The sequence below is a fragment of the Cetorhinus maximus genome, chromosome 1, assembly GCF_964194155.1.
Source record: "Cetorhinus maximus chromosome 1, sCetMax3.hap1.1, whole genome shotgun sequence".
Taxonomy (NCBI): domain Eukaryota; kingdom Metazoa; phylum Chordata; class Chondrichthyes; order Lamniformes; family Cetorhinidae; genus Cetorhinus; species Cetorhinus maximus.
In genome coordinates, this window is record NC_135879.1 from 74,325,433 (window position 1) to 74,345,938 (window position 20,506).

The 20,506-nt window shown below is 46.5% G+C and overlaps 1 protein-coding gene across 1 annotated transcript in view; it reads right to left on the bottom strand.

The window, feature by feature from the left end:
* The window catches only part of LOC144680908 (putative ATP-dependent RNA helicase DDX60), a 90,556-nt gene extending 80,048 nt beyond the window's left edge, over window positions 1–10,508 (bottom strand). The window contains exons 1-5 of the mRNA XM_078542453.1: window positions 10,155–10,508; window positions 9,956–10,025; window positions 7,655–7,844; window positions 2,511–2,864; window positions 86–199 (exon numbers count right to left, since the gene is read on the bottom strand). Coding sequence (XP_078398579.1) covers window positions 86–199; window positions 2,511–2,864; window positions 7,655–7,844; window positions 9,956–10,025; window positions 10,155–10,383 — 957 coding nt within the window. The 5' untranslated portion in view covers window positions 10,384–10,508. The remainder of the gene's footprint in view (window positions 1–85; window positions 200–2,510; window positions 2,865–7,654; window positions 7,845–9,955; window positions 10,026–10,154) is intronic.
* Window positions 10,509–20,506: the final 9,998 nt, after the last annotated feature.

The window sequence follows — 20,506 nt, forward strand, 5'->3', positions numbered from 1 at the left end:
TACACTTTAGGACTCTGTAATGGTTAATTTACTTTCCAATAGTTTCTACCAAACAATTGTCAAACATTTTAAAATTAGTCAGTACCTCTTCTGAGACACTCTTGTTATTTTGGTCACCACCAAGTAACAGCTTACTGGTACGATATTGAGACAAAAATGACACAACAGCCCGGTGAGCAGGTTCCAAAGCTTTTTGGGTCTAAAATCAGAAGAAAGAATTAAGCAATTTTACTTTATTAAAATCATTTAAAATTGATGAAATGTGATATCATAAATAATAACATTTTTGAAAGTAGAGGTGGAGTAATGCAACATCAACCTGTATTTATATAACCCTTCAATGCTATAGAACACCCCAAGGTGCTTCATAAGAATACTATAAAACAAGATTTGACAGAGTTACTTCAGGAGGCATTAGGCCGAATCTTCCGTGAAGTGGCAATCACAATAGGATTATCACTCAGTTCATCCTTTATACTTAGCCAAATCTGGAGCTGCACATTTCTTGTCTGGACTTCTGGCCCAGGCCTGGTGAGAAATGTGCAACACACCAGCTCCTGGAGTCCTTTCAGCATAGGGCAGCAGTATCAGGGCAGGTAAAACCACATCCCCTTACAGAGCTAGCTGTGATGGTGGTTGGGGATGGGTAGTCAGGAGCGGTGGGAGGAGTAGTCGGGGTATAGTCGTTGGTTGGAGGGGTGGGGGTTGTTTTGGGTGGTAGTCAGGGTGCGGGGGGTTATCAGGGGTAGTCAGAGGTGGGGGGTGGGAAGTCATTTGGAGGGGGGGGGTTGGGTAGATGGAGTCGTGCAGTAGTGAGGAGTTGGGGGATAGTTGGGCTGGGGGGGGAGGGGGTCAGTGGTGGGACGGAGGTGGTCAGTACCATAGTCACCCAGGGGTTAGAAGTGGTTTTAACTTTTCCTGGGTAACTATTCTGCTAAGAGAGTCGGAACCATCTGAACTGTCCAATTTAAATGCAGGCACAGTGTAGTTACTCAACGGGTGTTTAAACTTCCCAGGCAATTTCTGTGCAGTCCTTGCATGGGGACTTCAGGGGTGTTCCCCAACACATCTTCAGGAGTACCTCCAGGGTACGACCCTCTGGGAAATTGAAGTTCTGGGGCATGAGGGCAGATGACCAAAAGTTTGGACAAAGAGGTAGGTTTTAATGTGCACCTTAAAAAAAGAAACAGGAGGGGTTTAGGAAAGGAATTCCAAGTTTAGGGCATAACCAGCTGGAGGCAAGTCAATCAATGGTGGAGCTATTAAAATCAGGATGCTCAAGAGGTCATAATTAGAGTGCAGCTACCTTGAAGGGTTGTGGGGCTTGAGGAGATTACAGAGATAGGGAGGAGCAAGGCCAATGGTGGCTTTGGAAACAAGTATGAGAATTTAAAAATTGAGCTGTTGCTAAGCTGGGAGGTAATGTAGGTCAGTGAGCATAGGTGCAATGGGTGAATAGGATGGTGCGAAAAACACACAGGTAGAAGGGTTTTGGATGACTTCATGTTTACCGCGGGTGGGATATGGGAGGTTGGCCAGGAGTGCTCTGAAATGCTGGAGAGGTAACAAAGGTGTGGGTAAGGGTTTCAGTATGAGATGAACTGAAACTGGGGTGGGATCAGCAAAATCATGGAGGGGGAAAATAAGTGATCTTACGGATGGCATAGATATATGGCCAACAGCTCATCTCTGCGTCAAACATAATACCAAGGTTGCAAAAGTCTGGCTCAGCCTCAGTTGCCAGAGAGAGATAGAATCAGTAGCTAGGATACAGAGTTTATGGTGGGCCCCACAGACAATGGCTTCAGTCTTTCTAATATTTAGTTGGAGTAAATTTCTGCTGATCCAATACTGCTGGACAAGCAGTGTGACAAATGAAAGGCAGTGGAACAGTCAAGTGAGATGGTGGTGTGGTCGAGTAGGGTGTTGTCATTAAGAGCTATTTTGGTACTGTGGCAGAGGTAGAAATCCGACTGGAGTGATTCAAACATGGAATCCAGGAAAGACGGGCATGGATTTGGGCAAGGGCAATTAAGGATGGACTATAACTGTCAGCCTTGCCAGCAATGCTCACATTCCAAAAACAAATAAAAAGAAATGTTCAAGGGCTCTGGAGAGATAAGCGAGGTTGATGATGGGCAAGCAGTTTGCAAGAGTTGATTGTTTCTGAGGAGTGGGAGAGATTTGAAGGAGAGGGGGAGAGTACCTGAGAGAGAGAGAACTGTTAACAATGAGCAGCTAACGTGGGAGTCAGGAAAGGTAGCTGGGTGGTCAGCAGTTTAGTGGGAATTGACTTGAGGGTGCAGATGGGTCTTCATGAACAAGGTGAGCTTAGAGACGGTTTTTGGGGAGAGAAACTAGAAAGATGCACGTTCAGGGCTAGGGCAGGTGGCGGGTAGGGGACATTAGAGGAAGCTTGGCCCAGTGACAAACTCCATGAGCTCTTCACACTAAATAAAAGCAGTCTGGCTGCCAATGAGATACCTTAAGAGTTATGTAGAGAATATCACCTTTTTACATCTTGTAGCAACAGCTTTACTGTTAACGTAGTATCCATAAAGTCTGCGAACATCGGAATGCATGCCAGAGGTCATTGCAACATTTATTTCATTTCCTAGTGTGTGAAAAATGAAGATCTTCAACAGGTAGCTGGACATGCCTTTATTGCCAGCTAACGTGAATGCTTTGTCACTGATCATTATGAAATACGGGTACTTTTCCTTCAAAAATTCTTGCCATTTTGAAGAAAAGCAGTTGGAGAATTCGGTGTAAACTGGAATTTCTGTGTTGTTCTTAAGATGAAGAATTAATGCAGTTCGCAATGAAAGATGGTAGGGGCTCCTAGCCCACATAGACTCAGCATCCTACAAACAAAAAAAGGCTAGATTTACAAAGTACATCTTTATTACAGTTTGGCTATAACTCCTGGACTTCACAAAAAATTATCAACTGTATATTTGCCGAGTTTAAAGATGATTGCTCATGATCGATGCAAGTTTACAAATTTTACAGAAGCAGTAGATTTGCTCATCTTTTGTTGACACCCAGTTTTCCCACAGATCAAAGCTTACAGAAAGTGCAAACACCCAGTGCAAGAAACAAATTGCACACAGGCAACTTTCACTTCCTGTCAACAAGCCAAAACTTTGCAGCTAAATTAAATAATTTTAAATTGTAACCAAGCAATGACCATCTCTAACAAGAGAGAATCTAACCATCCCCTCTTGACATTCAATGGCGTTTCCAACACTGAATCCCCCACCATCAACATCCTTGAGGTTACCAATGACCAGAAGCTGAACCAGTCCAGCCACATAAGTACTGTGAGCACAAAAGCAGATCAGAGGCTGGAAATTGTGGGGCAAGTAACTCACCTCCTGACTCCCCAAAGCCTGTCCACCAACAAGGCACAAATCAGGAGTGTGATGGAATTTTCCCCACTTGCCTGGATGAGTGCAGCTCCCACAACACTCAAGAAGCTCAACACCATCCAGGACAAACCAGCCCTCTTTATCAGCACCCAACTACCAGCTCTTATATTCACTCCCTCCACCACTGAAGCACAGTGGCAGCAGTGGGTACCATCTACAAGATGCATTGCAGCAACTTGCCAAGCCTCCTTTGACAGCATCTTTCAAACCCCGACCTCTACCATCTAGAATGACAAGGGCAGCAGATACATGAGAGCACCACCACCTGCAAGTTCCTCTCCAAGCCACACACCATCCTGACTTGGAACTATATCGCTGTTCTTTCACGGTCACTGGGTTAAAATCCCGGAACTCCCTTCCTAACAGCAATGTGGGTGTACCTGGACCACATGGACTAGAGCAGTTCAAGGAAGCGGCTCATCACCACCTTCTCAAGTGTAATTAAGAAAGGGCAACAGATGTTGGCCTTGCCAGCAACACTTGCATCGATGAAAGAATAATAAATATAGGCAAATATGTCAGCAATTAATTTAACACAGCAAAGCCCCACAAAAAAAATGATATAAACGACTGGGTATTATTTTTAACAGCATAATGATCTTTCTGCCAAACTGTCTTCATCAGTGGTGAAGGTAGAAGTGGCCAATCCTTTGTTATCCCGAAAGGGTTCAAATCCCACAGCAGCTGGGAGAATTTAAATTCAATTGATAAAATTCTGGAACATAAAGCTAGTCTCAGTAACAGCGACCATGAAACTATCACTTGTCATAAAAACCCATCTAGTTCATTAATGTCCTTTAGGGAAGGAAATCTGCCGTCCTTACCTGGTCTGGCCTACATGTGACTCCAGACCCACAAAAATGTAGTTGACACTTAACTGCCCACTGAAATGGTGTGGCAAGCCACTCAGCTCAAGGACAATCAGTTCAAGGGCAATTAAGAATGGGCAACAAATGCTGGCCTTGCCAGAGATGCCCACATCCCATGAAAGAAGAAAACAAAGTGATGTTTCAATCACCTAAAGAGGCACAAGACAAATAATCTTCAAAATCAGCACAGCTGGATGCATATAAATAAAATTGTGTTTCTGTAGTTCTGGCACAGGTAGTGCGATACACCCTTCACTGTGATGTCACCATAAATATAAAAAATAGAATATGGGCGCTACATCTGCAGTGCCACAGCACCTACTCAGGGTGACAGACTCAACTCAGTGTAGCACTCTCATCTTTGAGTCAGAAGGCTATGGGTGCAAGTCCAATTCAGAGACTTCAGCACATAATCCAGGCTGGCACTTCAGTGCAGTACTGCAATGTCAGGTGAGACATTAAACAGAATCTCTCTCAGGTAGACATAACAGGTCCTGCTGTTACATTAGAGGAAGAGGAGAAGAGTTCTCACCAATGTCCTGGTCAATATTCATCCTTCAGACAACATCACACACATTACTTGGCAATTATTACATTATTGTGTGCAAATTAGCTACCCTGTTTCTTATAACAGTGACTGCATTTCAAAAGTGCTTGACTGAGGTTACATAAGACACTATTTAAGTATGTGTTCTTTCTCAGACCCAAATAACACTTACCCTATCTTACATCATTGTTGACCAATGAAAAATGTGTAGATCTCCAAAGGCTGGTTTTAATTTACCAATAAATTGGCAACTTTTGCCTTAGAATAAAATGGATTTAAAATTGACATTTTAAAGCTTCCACGCAACCCAACTTTTCAAAGTCTGTTTTGCACAGGTACAAGTATACTTCCTCAAGGCAGTCTTGCACAGCTTGATCAAACTCAATTTGGGCAATTTCACACTGGAAACTTCATTTGCTTCAATAGGAACTGAGGCACAGAGCTGGTTTAAAAGATTTATACAAAAGCTGCGATAGTGCAAGCAACCATTGGTGGATTGTTCATCAGTGTACCGTGAAATAAACACATTTATAGGAGCCAAAATTGCTTATGTCATAACATTGATGCCTATGGTGGCACTGCGCTTACTGTTGCCCTACACTGCTGATCCCAGAATTTGCAGGGGCAGTGGAAGGGTGCCTAACTTGAAGGAGACAGGCAGGTGAAAGCAACACTGCAGATCCATCTCCAGTTGTTACCCATACCATATTACCAGAAAATCCTGCACAATAGTGTCTGCAGATATGCAAACTGTGCCTGGCCCTGAGTAGTGAGCACCCTCACACTAAAAAGCCAATGCCCCCAACAACATGAGAATTGTAATGAGTAGATGGAGGTTCCATCCCTTAAGGAAAATTGAACATTCCAGGAAATTACAGAAATTGGTGGAGTGGGCAGTCTCGGCAGAACACTGGAGGAAGACATCAGTTATTTTGGACTCAAAATATTTTTGAGTTCTTTTACCAACATAAGTTTGAGGAAAATGATAGAGGAAGAATTTCACACTCAACAAATCATTACCAATTAGGAAAAGTAGATGAAAACCCTTAAAATGTACAATGTGTTGCTGGCTGAAGGAGAAATATTGGTCAAAACACTAGAATAAATCTCTGCAATTCAAGTCATGCCAGGAGACTATTTTTTGCACCTGAACCATCAGGGCAGAGTGAAATGGCTGGCCAGACAGCAGCCACATCCAAAGAAAATGGACATACTGCCTGCGGTAGTATCATCAGCTGTAAAGTCATCCTTGAAATATTGAGATGGGCCATTTGCCACGCAGAAACTGTAGTCATAAATCCATAAAATGGGAGATTTCAATCATATAAAATAAGTTATTGGCTCAAATCCACAAAAAGAAGTTGTATTGGTCATAGGAAACAATCCTATAGTAGGCAATGAAGTGTAATGCGATCTGAAAGTCAGATATACAACATTAAAAAGTAATAAATTCAAGGAAATGTGGAAACCACTAAAACATATGGACTGAGATGGGATGGACAATGACACTTCAGTAGAGGTCCAATGAAACACCTTTAAAAGAAAAATGTTGAGGGCACAGGATTAATACATTTCTAAAACCAAACAACATACTCAGACTAAACAAATGTGACTTTAAATGGGTTAACAAACAAAAACTGAAATGAAGAGGGAAAATTATCCCTATAAATCCTACAGGATGGAAAGTGGAGGAAACACCGCGATAAGTCTAAGAAAATGCAGAAACATGTTAATAGGATGATCAAATTGGATAAATAGCCCCGGGGTGAAAAAACAAAGTAGCAGAGGCTAAACATAATTGCAAAGGTTCACAGAGAACTACAATTTGCAGTAAAGAGGTGAGAACCTTAAAAATGTAAACAAGCTTGGAGCAGAGAATTAATAGAAAATGGTAAACATTCTGATGGATTACTTCTCAGGCCTATTCACTATGGAAGGCATGAGCAACATGCCCTCCTCAAATGGGAGTTAACCCAAGTAAAACAAAAGGCCCACAATATTGATATGCAAGAACCAAATAAGCTAAAAGGGCTCCAAACAAGTATACCTTCCCTTGCATTCCCCAACCATGAGAAAGATGGTTGTTTATTCCAGAAGTTGAGAAGTTAGGGAGAATTGGACTCCTGCCCATATCCAAAATGAGTTAAAAAAATGTTAACTGCACACCCACTGGTCTTGTTAATTGATTCCATTGAATGGAACAAATTAACAAGGTGAATTTGAAGACTTCTTTTAAAACTGTTTCAGGGACTTGAGCTTATAATCTAGGTTGATGCTTTAGTGTAGTATTGAGTAAATTGTTGCACTACTGGAGGTGTTGTTTGGATGAGATGTTAAATCTCTCAGGGTGGACATAAACAATCCCAGATACTATTTGAAATGCACCTGGGTAATTCACCTGGTGCTCTGACTAACATGACTGCAAGTGACTGCTATTTATGGGTTCTGGCTGTGTACAAATGTACTGCTGCATTCCCTGATATGCCATCAGTGACTGCATTTCAGAAAGTACATTCAGTGAAGTGCCTTGGTTTGTCTCAAGTTATGAAAGGTACTATAGAAATGCAAGTTCTTTCCTTAATTGGAAGGATCTCAAGGTTCAGTTGACCTTCACATAGCTCTTTGTACCACCATGGCGTGCTTTTAAACATGTATTCTAATCTAATTACAACTATTACAAAGAAATGTAAAAATTACCTCCACTCAGTTATGACATTTATTTCAGTAAATATTGACAAACGTGAATTTCTACATAACATGTTGCAATTGTTTTCCTTCTGATTAGATAAAGAATCATTGTTACATACCTTGAAAAACACAATTACATATTTTGCTCCTTTTTGAGTGATGTCAAATAAAAATCGTTCCACCAAATAGAAAAAGTGCAAACTCTGCCCCTCACAAAAGTTGCTGTCAAGTATGTGCTCAATCATTAATGAATCTCCATCAATCACAAAAAATTCAGACTCCACTGAGTCATGGAGCAAACTGGTACATCTGAAATTAAAAAGTCAATGAATAGCTTTAAAAACATAAAATAAAATAACTTACATCTAGTCAACTCTAGGAACCAATCTAGCTGAATTCTTTTGAGCAGGAAACCAATGGGGCAGGTAAAGAAGCATGTATGGACAGTCCTCATATGCACTTCCAACAGGCATTCAGTAAGGTTCCACAAAGATGGCAGTTTGCAAAAATTAGAGTGCATGGAATTGTGCAACTAAAGACACAGGTAGGAAATTGGTTTGGAGGTAGGAGACAGGGAGTAGAAACAATGGGGTGTGTATTCAAATTGAGAGGATGCAACCAGTGGTGTCCCCCAAGAATCCATAGATGTGGATGGGAACAGGAGACTGAAATAGGACATAAGTGAGTGGGCAAAATTGTGGTAGATGGAGTTATATGCAGGAAAAATATGAGATTATTGTTGAACCTAAGAAAGATAAATCAAAGTATTTTCTAAATGATCAGAATCTAGAATCAAACTTTGGAGGAACAGAAAGATTATGGGTTCCAAGTACAGAAATCAGGAAAAGTTAGTGGACAGATACAAAAAAAATAAGGTAATGGAATGTTGGCCTGCATCTCAAGGGATCTGGGACAGCAATGGGTGAAAGCTATGTTAGTTATATATAACTGGTTAGATCAACCGCACCTCTCCATCCCCATTTAGAGTACTAAATTCAATTCTGGGCACTTCACCTCAGGCAGGATGCACTGGCATCAGAAAGGGTGCAGTGCAATTAACCAGAATGATTCAAGGTTAAAAGATTAAATTATGAGGGCAGATTGCATAGTAGAGATACATTTCCTTAAACATGGAACATTATGGGGTGATTTAATTGAAGTGTTTAAGATGGTTAAATGATTTGATAGGGTAGATAAATGGAAATTATTTCCTCTGCTGGGAAGGGGCAGAACAAAGCAATACAACCTTAAATTTAGAGCGAGATCACACAAGGGTGATATCAGGAAGCACTTCTTCAAAGGATAGTGGAAATCTGAATTCACTCCCCTTAAAAGCTACTGTGGCTATGTCAATTGAAAATTTCAAAACTAAGGCTGATAGATTTTCCTTCTTAGGCAAGGGGTTTAAAGGTTAATGAACCAAGACAAGTAGTTGGAGTTAAAATGCAGATCAACTGCAATCTAACTAAATAGAACAGCCTCAAAGTAGGTCTGTTCATCTTCTGCTGCATTTAATATCAAGGCACAACAACGTTGTAATAAAAGTTTGGAAATTAACACCAAATATTTTAAAATTAATTCATTTAGGATTCATTTATTCTCATAAAAATGTACAGAATGCTTTATGTATAAATCCCATTTTTAACTAAACCCATTGCGTCTTAATCAAATATACTGGAATTACTTAATTGTATCATTTTCCAATTTCCAGGGAAATGCTTTGCGCTTTTGCCTGAATGGCTGGTATGGGTGAGTACACCCACCCACAACTTCATGGGAAAACAACCATATTAAGGGGGGGGGGGGGATTAATTTTGGCAACACGACATACAACTCATGCTTTTAAAATGGTTTGGGCGGCACTTCGCTACCACGCTATCAGGAGACATTCTCCACATTCACAACATATGAACGTGCGTCTCTCTAAAAGTGAAGTTACAAAAAAACAAAGAAACCGAGGAACCAGGAGTTGAGAATTTGTAACTGTTGTATGGCTGCTCCCTCCCGAAAGGTCAAAGTGACGAACATGCCACGTTTTAAAATGATACCCAAAAGCCCTGTTGAAGCAGATGAGTCGGATTGCTACCAGTCAAAAGCTCCCTTCCTTTGGTTTGATCCGACACTTCCGCAAATAGCCCATTTAACAAAGCAGCTCAGCGTTTTGAAATGTGGTGAAACATGTGGCCGCCTGTAATCTGTGACTTGCCAAAAAAAAATCCCAACGAAAAACCTTCCCCTCGGCGCCGGATATGCGAGGGGGATTTTGGAGAGATACCATTTTGAGTGTTTGTTTCATTAGATATAATCTCAATTCTTCTTCTCGCAAAACGCCGTGTTAGAAAATCAACTTTACAACAAGGACCCCCCCCCCCCTTTCTCCCCAGCATGTTTCATAAAGACTCGATGAAAGGGTTACTCACTCGGCCTTGGAAAGTTTGCTCAGCACAATGTTGGAAATGATATTGAGAAATTTCACCTGTCTCTCCAGATCTGCCCCAAGAAATAAAACAGAAAACACAATTAAACAAATCAACATGGAGCTTAAACCCCCGGCCCACGCCCTCTCTCTCTCTCTCTCTCTCTCCCTCCTCAGGCCTCCACCAGCCGCCCGCTACTTACCCGCTGGGAGATCAGGGTCAACCCCCGGGCCGGGACATGTCTCCAGGCCGGCCTCAGCCTCCTCCAGCCCCAGAGCGGGGTCCTCTTCCTCGGAAAGATCCGAGAAGGCCTCCTCCTCCTCCTCCTCCTCCCCCTGCTCCTCCGAGCCGCTCAGGCTTTCGGCCTCCGACTCCGAGTCGCTGCTGAAGCCGCTGCTTCCCTCCATCAGATCGGCATCTCCTGAAGCCATGATCAGCGCCACTCAAACTGCCCGGTGTCCTCTGGAGAAATCGCTGCCTCACACTCGCTGGGCCCTCTTGGCACTTCACTGATCAGCAGCGCCGCTCCCGCTCTCCGGCTCACACAGCAGCAAGAGACTGCGGCTGCGCGGGGCAGAGGTCATGCAGCGTCAGAGAGCGACTACTCTCATCCCCCCCACACTCACTCCATCCCTACTCTCATCCCCCCCACACTCACTCCATCCCTACTCTCATCCCCCCCACACTCACTCCATCCCGACTCTCATCCCCCCCACCCCCATCCCTACTCTCATCCCCCCCCATCCCGACTCTCATCCCCCCCCACCCCATCCCTACTCTCATCCTCATCCCCCCCCCATCCCGACTCTCATCCTCATCCCCCCCCCATCCCGACTCTCATCCCCCCCCCACCCCATCCCTACTCTCATCCTCATCCCCCCCCCCATCCCGACTCTCATCCCCCCCCATCCCGACTCTCATCCCCCCCCCAATCCCGACTCTCATTCCCCCCACAACACCACTCCATCCCTACTCTCATCCCCCCCCCCAATCCCGACCCCGACTCTCATCCCCCCCCCCCCAATCCCGACTCTCATCCCCCCCCAATCCCGACTCTCATCCCCCCCATCCCGACTCTCATCCCCCCCCCAATCCCGACTCTCATCCCCCCCCCCCAATCCCGACTCTCATCCGCCCCCATCCCGACTCTCATCACCCCCCCCATCCCGACTCTCATCCCCCAACCCCCCATCCCGACTCTCATCCCCCCCCCACCAATCCCGACTCTCATCCCCCCCCAATCCCGACTCTCATCCACCCCCCCAATCCCGACTCTCATCCCCCCCCATCCCTACTCTCATCAACCCCAATCCCTACTCTCATCCCCCCCACACTCACTCCATCCCTACTCTCATCCCCCGCACACTCACTCCATCCCTACTCTCATCCCCCCCACACTCACTCCATCCCTACTCTCATCCCCCCACACTCACTCCATCCCTACTCTCATCTCCATCCCTACTCTCATCCCCCCCACCACACTCACTCCATCCCTACTCTCATCCTCATCCCCCCACCACACTCACTCCATCCCTACTCTCATCCTCATCCCCCCCACCACACTCACTCCATCCCTACTCTCATCTCCATCCCTACTTTCATCCCCCCCACCACACTCACTCCATCCCTACTCTCATCCTCATCCCCCCCACCACACTCACTCCATCCATACTCTCATCCCCCCCACTCCATCCCTACTCTCATCTCAATCCCTACTCTCATCCCGCCCCACACTCACTCCATCCCTACTCTCATCTCAATCCCTACTCTCATCCCCCCCACACTCACTCCATCCATACTCTCATCTCCCCCCCACACTCACTCCATCCCTACTCTCATCCTCATCCCCCCCACACTCACTCCATCCCTACTCTCATCCTCATCCCCCCACCACACTCACCCCATCCATACTCTCATCCCCCCACCACACTCACTCCATCCCTACTCTCATCCCCGCACCACACTCACTCCATCCCTACTCTCATCCTCATCCCCCCCACCACACTCACTCCATCCATACTCTCATCCCCCCACACTCACTCCATCCATACTCTCATCCCCCCACCACACTCACTCCATCCCTACTCTCATCCTCATCCCCCCCACCACACACTCCATCCATACTCTCATCCCCCCCCACACTCACTCCATCCATACTCTCATCCCCCCACCACACTCACTCCATCCCTACTCTCATCCTCATCCCCCCCACACTCACTCCATCCCTACTCTCATCCTCATCCCCCCACCACACTCACTCCATCCCTACTCTCATCCCCCCACCCACACTCACTTCATCCCTACTCTCAATCCCCCCCCACACTCACTCCATCCCTACTCTCATCCCCCCACCACACTCACTCCATCCATACTCTCATCCCCCCCAATTCATTCCTCCCCACACTCACTCCATTCCCATACTCTCATCCCCCCACACTCAATCCATCCCTACTCTCATCCTCATCCCCCCCACCACACTCACTCCATCCCTACTCTCATCCCCCCCCCACTCTATCCCTACTCTCATCCCCCCCCAATTCATTTCTCCCCACACTCACTCCATTCCCATACTCTCACCCCCCCCGCACTCACTCCATCCCTACTCTCATCCTCATCCCCCCCACCACACTCACTCCATCCGTACTCTCATCCCCCCACCACACTCACTCCATCCCTAATCTCATCCCCCCCACCACACTCACTCCATCCCTACTCTCATCCCCCCACCACACTCACTCCATCCCTACTCTCATCCCCCCACACTCACTCCATCCCTACTCTCATCCCCCCCACCACACTCACTCCATCCCTACTCTCATCCCCCCACCACACTCACTCCATCCCTAATCTCTTCCCCCCCACCACACTTACTCCATCCCCCCACGCTCACTCTATCCCTACTCTCATCCCCCACACTCACTCCATCCCTACTCTCATCCCCCACACTCACTCCATCCCTACTCTCATTCCCCACACACTCACTCCATCCCTACTCTCATCCCCCCACGCTCACTCCATCCCTACTCTCATCCCCCACACTCACTCCATCCCTACTCTCATCCCCCACACTCACTCCATCCCTACTCTCATCCCCCACACACTCACTCCATCCCTACTCTCATCCCCCCACGCTCACTCCATCCATCCCCACACTCATCCTTCCCATGCTCACTCCATCCATCCCACACTCATCCCTCACACGCTCACTCCATCCCTACTCTCATCCCCCCACGCTCACTCCATCCCTACTCTCATCCCCCCACGCTCACTCCATCCCGACTCTCATCCCACCACGCTCACTCCATCCCTGCTCTCACCCCCCCACACTCATCCCTCCCGCACTCACTCCATCCATCCCCATACTCATCCCTCCCACACTCCCTCCCTACTCTCATCCCTCCCACACTCCCTCCCTACCCTCATCCCTCCCATACTCCATCCACCCCCACACTCACCCCACCCCTCACGCACTCCATTCCCACACACACTCCTCCCACACTCATCCCTCCCCACACTCATCCCATCCCCACACAATCCACCCCCACTTTCACCCCACTCCTCAGGCACTCCATTCCCACACTGATCCCTCTGACACTCATCCCTCCCCACACTCCATCCATCCCCACACTCATCCATCCCACACTCATTCCAGATCCACACTCATCCCACCCATCACGCACTCCATTCCCACACACATGCCTCCCACACTCAGTCCATCCATTCCCACACTCATCCCTCCCACACTCACTCCATCCTCTCACTCACTCCATCCATTCCCACACTCATCCCTCCAGCATTCACTCTAGTCCCACACTCCTCACACCCCAAACACACTCCATTCTCACACTCATCACTCCCATGCTCACTCCATCCCCCTACTCACTCATTTCCCACACTCATCCCTCCCCAAACTCACTCCATCTCCATACTCACTCTATCTCCACACTCATTCCATCTCCACACTCATTCCATCTCCACACTCATTCCATCCCCACTCTCATCCCTCCCCATATCCACTCCATCCTCACACTCATCCCTTCCTACACTCACTCCATCCCCACACACCCCTCCCTAATTCATTCCTTCCCACACTCACTCCATTCCCATACTCATTCCTCCCCACGATCACTCCATCCCCACACTCACCCCTCGCACACTCACTCCATCCCCACATTCATCCCTCCCCAGACTCAATTAATCTCCAGACTCACTCTATCCCCACACTCACTCCCCACACTCATCTCTCCTCACACTCACTTCATCCCCATACTCACCCCATCCCCACAGTCACTCACTCCCCAGTCATCCCTCTGCACACTCACTCCTTCTCCATACACATCCTTCCCCACATTTACTCCATCCCCAAACCACTCCCTCCCCACACTCACTCCATCCCTATACTCGCTCCTTCCCAACATCATCCCTCCGCATACTCACTCCTTCTCCATACTCACTCTGTCACCACACTCACTCACTACCCACACTCATCCCTCACCACACTCACTGAATTCCCACACTCATCCATCTCCACTCACTTAATTGCCATACTCACTCCATCCCCATGGTCACCCACTCTCCACACAATCATCCCACCCCATGCTCACTCCGTCCCCACACTCATTACATCCCCACCCTCAGCCTTCTCCACACTCACTCCATTCCCACAATCATGCTTTCCCAACTCACTCTATCCCCAGAAACATCCCTTGCCACGTTCACTCCATGCTGTTATGACCTCAGCCGATGTTAGTTGCTGCGCAAACCAAATCCCAGAGGAAAACTTGGCTTACAGACCATAACCTTTCTTTGTATTCTGAAAACAAGAAGAAGACGTGCTGCCCTCAGCAGTAAGAAGTCCAGTAACACTTATGGGATTTTAAAAATTAAAAGTAAAAGTTTTATTAACAAGAATAAAAGAAAACTTAAGCACACAAGATTACAATTACACAGTTAAACTTAGACTTACAAAATATTTCCACCAAAAGACATCCTTGGTCAGACCTACTAGAAAGCACCTTCCAGGCAACACTCCCTTATAGATATTTAACTATAAGAAATCCAGTAATATTACCGAAGGCAAACCACTGTAGTTTTAATAGAGGCATACCACATGACCTGTAACTCTCTTCTACTCTGCTATGAATCCAAACTTCAGAATAAAACTGCTTGTTGCAACCCAATACTTTTCTGGCTTGACTAGATGGCTGGTTCAAATGGCATCTCCTCCCAGCCCAGAGCTAACAGTTCCCATCTCAACAGCTCAAACAGCACCAGCTGCTACCTCAACAGCTCAAACATGAACTCTAAATGTCGTTTTTTCCCTTTATCTCAGGTTCCATTGTTCTCACATCTCTTTGAAACTCAAATATTTCCAAATATAAAATCTTTCATATCTCTAATTTGTCTTTCCTTTCAGGTCAATAAAATATAATATCCCCCCTTTTATTTACCTATGGAACTCCTGCAAGATGCAAACATGTTTCTTGTGACCTCTGACTCCCCTTTGATATTCAAACAAACTCTCAACTTATCTAGGTGAGTTGTTTTGAGGGTTGCTGTGCAGGAGAAAGCAGGAAAAGTCAGGTTGTGGGGCTTGGCACATGGAAGTGTTTTGCCACTCACATTACCCTCCCTCATGAGGCACAAAGAGAGAGACTTGGGAAACACCTTCTCAGGTCTCCACTGTATTCCTGTGGTAAAAATCCATGGTGCACTGTCTCCAGGATGGAGGGACCACACTTCTGCTTCTGACTTATGGAGCCCCTTCCATCCATGCCTGTTTGGGTGGAGATGTTGTCCCCTTTCTCCCTCCTTGGGAAACATCACCTCATAGCAACACCTCAGATCCTGCAGTAGGTCCTCCAGCTGAGAGTGAGAGCAGCCTTCCCAGATCTCCATATTCCTGTGGTAAAAGCCCATGTCCAGTTGACCCATCATCACCCATGCTGTGGTCCCTACAACTAGAAACTCTTCCTTTGGCAGGCCCAGCATGCTATCCGACCCACCCACCCTCCCCCGGGTTTGGAAACATGGAGAAAGCATGCTAATGCTGTGGCTCAGTTAAAGAGACACGACAGGATCTGCTAAAGCTGCTAGTGGGTTCCTGACCCGCTAATGGTGCTGCTGTTTAGGCAGAGAACATCATTTCAAAGTTCCACCCAGGCCAACTTTTTTTTTTTGATTCATTCAAGGGATGTGGGCTTCGTTGACTAAGCCAGCATTTATTGCCCATCCCTAGTTGCCATTGAGAAGGTGGTTGTGAGCTGCCTTCTTGAACCGCTGCAGTCCATGTGTTGTAGGTACACCCACAGTGCTGTTAGGGAGGGAGTTTCGCGATTTTGACCCAGCAAGAGTGAAGGAACGGCAATGTATTTCCAAGTCAGGATGATGAGTGGCTTACAGGCAAAATTCCAAGTGGTGGTGTTCCCATGTATCTGCTGCCCTTGTCCCTCTAGATGGTAGTGGTCGTGGGTTTGGAAGGTGCTGTCTAAGGTGCCTTGGGGAGTTTCTGCAGCGCATTTTGAAGATGGTACACACTGCTGCTACTGTGTGTCGGTGGTGGAGGGATTGAACGTTTGTTGATGTGGTGCCAATCAAGCGGACTGCTTTGTCCTGGATGGTGTCAAGCTTCTTGATTGCTGTTGGAGCCGCACTCATCCAGGCAAAGGGAGAGTATTCCAACACACTCCTGATTTGTGCTCTATAGATTCCAGACAGGCTTTGGGGATTCAGGAGGTGAGATACTTGTCACAGGATTCCTACCCTCTGACCTGCTCTTGTAGCCACAGTATTTATATGGCTAGTCCAGTTCAGTTTCTGGTCAATGGTGACCCCCAGGATGTTGATAGCGGGGGTTTCAGCAATGGTAATGCCATTGAATGTCAAGGGGCGACAGTTAGATTCTCTCTTGTTGGAGATTGTCATTGCCTGGCACTTGTGTGTCACAAGTGTTACTCGCCACTTGTCAGCCCAAGCCTGAATGTTGTTCAGGTTTTGCTGCATTTGGACATGGACTGCTTCAGTATCTGAGGAGATGCAAATGGTGCAAAACATTGTGCAATCATCAGCAAACATCCCCACTTCTGACCTTATGATGGAAGGAAGGTCATGGATGAAGCAGCTGAAGATGGTTGGGCCTAGGACACTACCCTGAGGAACTCCTGCAGTGATGTCCTGGAATTGAGATGATTGACCTCCAACAACCAGAACCATCTTCCTTTGTGCTAGGTATGACTCCAACCAGCGGAGAGTTTTCTCCCTGATCCCCACTGACTCCAGTTTTGCTAGGTCTCCTTGATGCCACACTCGGTCAAATGCTGCCTTGATGTCAAGGGCAGTCACTCTCACCTAACCTCTGGAGTTCAGCTATTTTGGGCATGTTTGAACCAAAGCTGTAAAGAGGAAAGGAGCTGCGTGGCCCTTGCGGAACGCAGACCGACTGTCAGTGAGCAGGTTATTGCTAAGCAAGTGCCACTTGATAGCACTGTTGATGACTCCTACCATCATTTTACTGTTATCGAGAGTAGACTGATGGGGTGATAATTGGCTGGATTGGATTTGTCCTGCTTTTTGTGTACAGGACATACCTGGGCAATTTTCCACATTGCTGGGTAGATGCCAGTCTTGTGGCTGTACTGGAACAGCTAGACTAGGGGTGTGGCAAGTTCTGGAGCACAAGTCTTCAGTACTATTGCCGGAATATTGTCAGGGCCCATAGACTTTGCAGTATCCAGTGCCTTCAGGCATTTCTTGATATCACATGCAGTAAATCGAATAGGCTGAAGACTGGGATCTGTGATGATAGGGACCTCCGGAGGAGGCTGGGATGGATCATCCATTTAGCACTTCTGGTTGAAGGTTGTTGCAAATGCTTCAGCCTTATCTTCTGCACTGATGTGCTGGGCTCCCCCATCATTGAGGATGGGGATATCATGGAGCCTCCTCCTCCAGTGAGGACTGGATGTGGCAGCACTGCAGAGCTTAGACCCTATCTGTTGGTTGTGGGATCGCTTAGCTCTGTCTATTGCATGCTGCTTATGGTGCTTGGCAGGCAAGTAGTCCTGAATTGTCGCTTAACCAGGTTGACACCTCATTTTTAGGTATGCCTGGTGCTGCTCCTGGCATGCCTTCCTGCACTCTTCATCGAACCAGGGTTGATCCCCTGGCTTGGTGGTAATGGCAGAGCGGGAGATATACCAGGCCATGATGCCATGAGATTGTTGTTGAGTACAATTCTGCTGCTGCTGATGACCCACAGCGATTCATGCATGCCCAGTCTCAAGTTGCAAGACCTGTCCGAAATCTATCCCATTTAGCCCCACAACACAATGGAGGATATCTTCAGTGTGAAGACAGGACTTTGTCTTCACAAGGACTCCTACTGATGCTGTCATGGACAGATGCATCTGCAGCAGGCAGATTGGTGAGGATGAGGTCAAGTATATTTTTCCCTCTTGTTAGTTCCCTCACCACATGCCACAGACCCAGTCTAGCAGCTATGTGATACTGGGGACCTCAGGAGGGAGCCATAAGACCATAAGACGTAGTAGCAGAAATAGTCCATTCAGCCCATCAAGTCTGTTTGGCCATTCAATGAGATCATGGCTGATCTGATAATCCTCACTCCCACTTTCCTGCCTTTTCCCCATGACCCTTGATTCCCTTACTGGTTAAAAATCTGTCTGGGCAGAGATGGATTGTCTGGGCAGAGATGGATTATCTGCTCAGCATTTCTGGCTGAAGATTGTAGCAAGTGCTTCAGCTTTATCTTTTGCACTGACGTGCTGGGCTCCCCCATCATTGAGGATGGGGTACTCGTGGAGCCTCCTCCTCCAGTGAGCCGTTTAATTGTCCACCACCATTGACAACTGGATATGGCAGGACTGCAGAGCTTAGATCTGATCCATTCGTTGTGGAATCACTTAGCTTTGTCTATTACTTGCTGCTTATGCTGTTTGGCACGCAAGTAGTCCTGTGTTGTACCTTCACCAGGTTGACAACTCATTTTTCGATATACCTGGTGCTGCTTCTGGCATGCCCTCTGGACTCTTCACTGAACCAGGGTTGATCCCCTGGCTTAGTGGTAATGGTAGAGTTGGGGTATGCCAGGCCATGAGGTTACAGATTGTGTTTGAGTACAATTCTGCTACTGCTGATGGCCCACAGCGCCCCATGGATGCCCAGTCTTGACGAAATCTCTCCCATTTAGCACGGTGGCAGTGCCACACAATATAATGGAGGATATCCTCACTGTGAAGACGGGACTTCATCTCCACAACGACTGCGCAGTGATCACTCCTACCAATACTGTCATCTGGGTTTCCATCTTGTTCGTTCCCTGACCACCTGCCACAGACCCAGTCTAGCAGCTATATCCTCTAGGACTCGACCAGCAGTGGTGCTATCAAGCCACTCTTGGTGATGGACATTGGAGTCCCCCACCCAGAGTACATTCTGCCACCCCCAGTGCTTCTTCCAAGTGGTGCCTAACATGGAGATGATTTGGTAGGTGGCAATCAGCAGGAAGTTTTCTTACCCATGTTTGACTTGATGCCATGAGACTTCATGGGGGCCGGAGCCAACGTTGAGGACTCCCAGGGCTGCCAGTGGGCCAGAACATACCCAGGGATGGTGTTGTCTGTCAGGTATGATCCCATGAGTATGACTATGTCAGGTTGTTGCTTGACTAGCCTGTGAGATAGCTCTCCCAATTTTCACAAACCCCCAGATGTTAGTCAGGAGGGCTGAGTTTGCCTTGTCGTTTCTGGTGCCAAGGTTGATGCCAGGTGGTCTGCCTAGTTTCATTCCTTTGAGACTTTGGTGGTTTGATACAATTAAGTGGCTTTCTAGGCCATTTCAGTGGGCATTTTAGAGTCAACCACTAAAGTGGATCTGGAGTCACATGTAGGCCAGGTAAGGACGGTAGATTTCCTTCCCTAAAGGGAGGACAGGTAGGGCATTAGTGAACCTGATGGGTTTTTAACACCAATCAAATTTCACCATCTGCCATGGTGGGATTTGAACCAGGGTCCCAAGAGCATTACCCTGGGTCTTTGGATTACTAGCCCAGTAACAATACCATTATGTCACCACCTCCCCAGTATCTTAGTAGTTGATGGGATCAATGAGATCTAAGGATTGTGAAAGGACCAGGGGAATGATGGAGAAGAAGGTTCAGTCAAAATGTGTGAATTCAAGCCAATCAGTTACAGAAAGAGAAATAATGTAGGAAAGAAATATTGGATTAAGAGAGCTGGAAAGGAAAAGTAAGAAAAAAAAGTTTTTAAAAATTAAACAAAAAATAAAATGTCATGTTTTTAAAATCTCTAACTACAATTTACTACTGTTTTGAATATGTAATTTCCTGATTCAAATGTTTTAGGAATATAACTTTTAGATTGAGGATTGACATGTTTAAATATAAGATAAATGTAAACACCTGGTTTGAGAAGCTGGTAAACACACCTAAAGTAATTGCAAATCAAAGGGTGGCCTGTATTTATTTTCTAAGATCAGAGATGGAAGTGTGAAAGCACTAAACAATGGATGACCTCT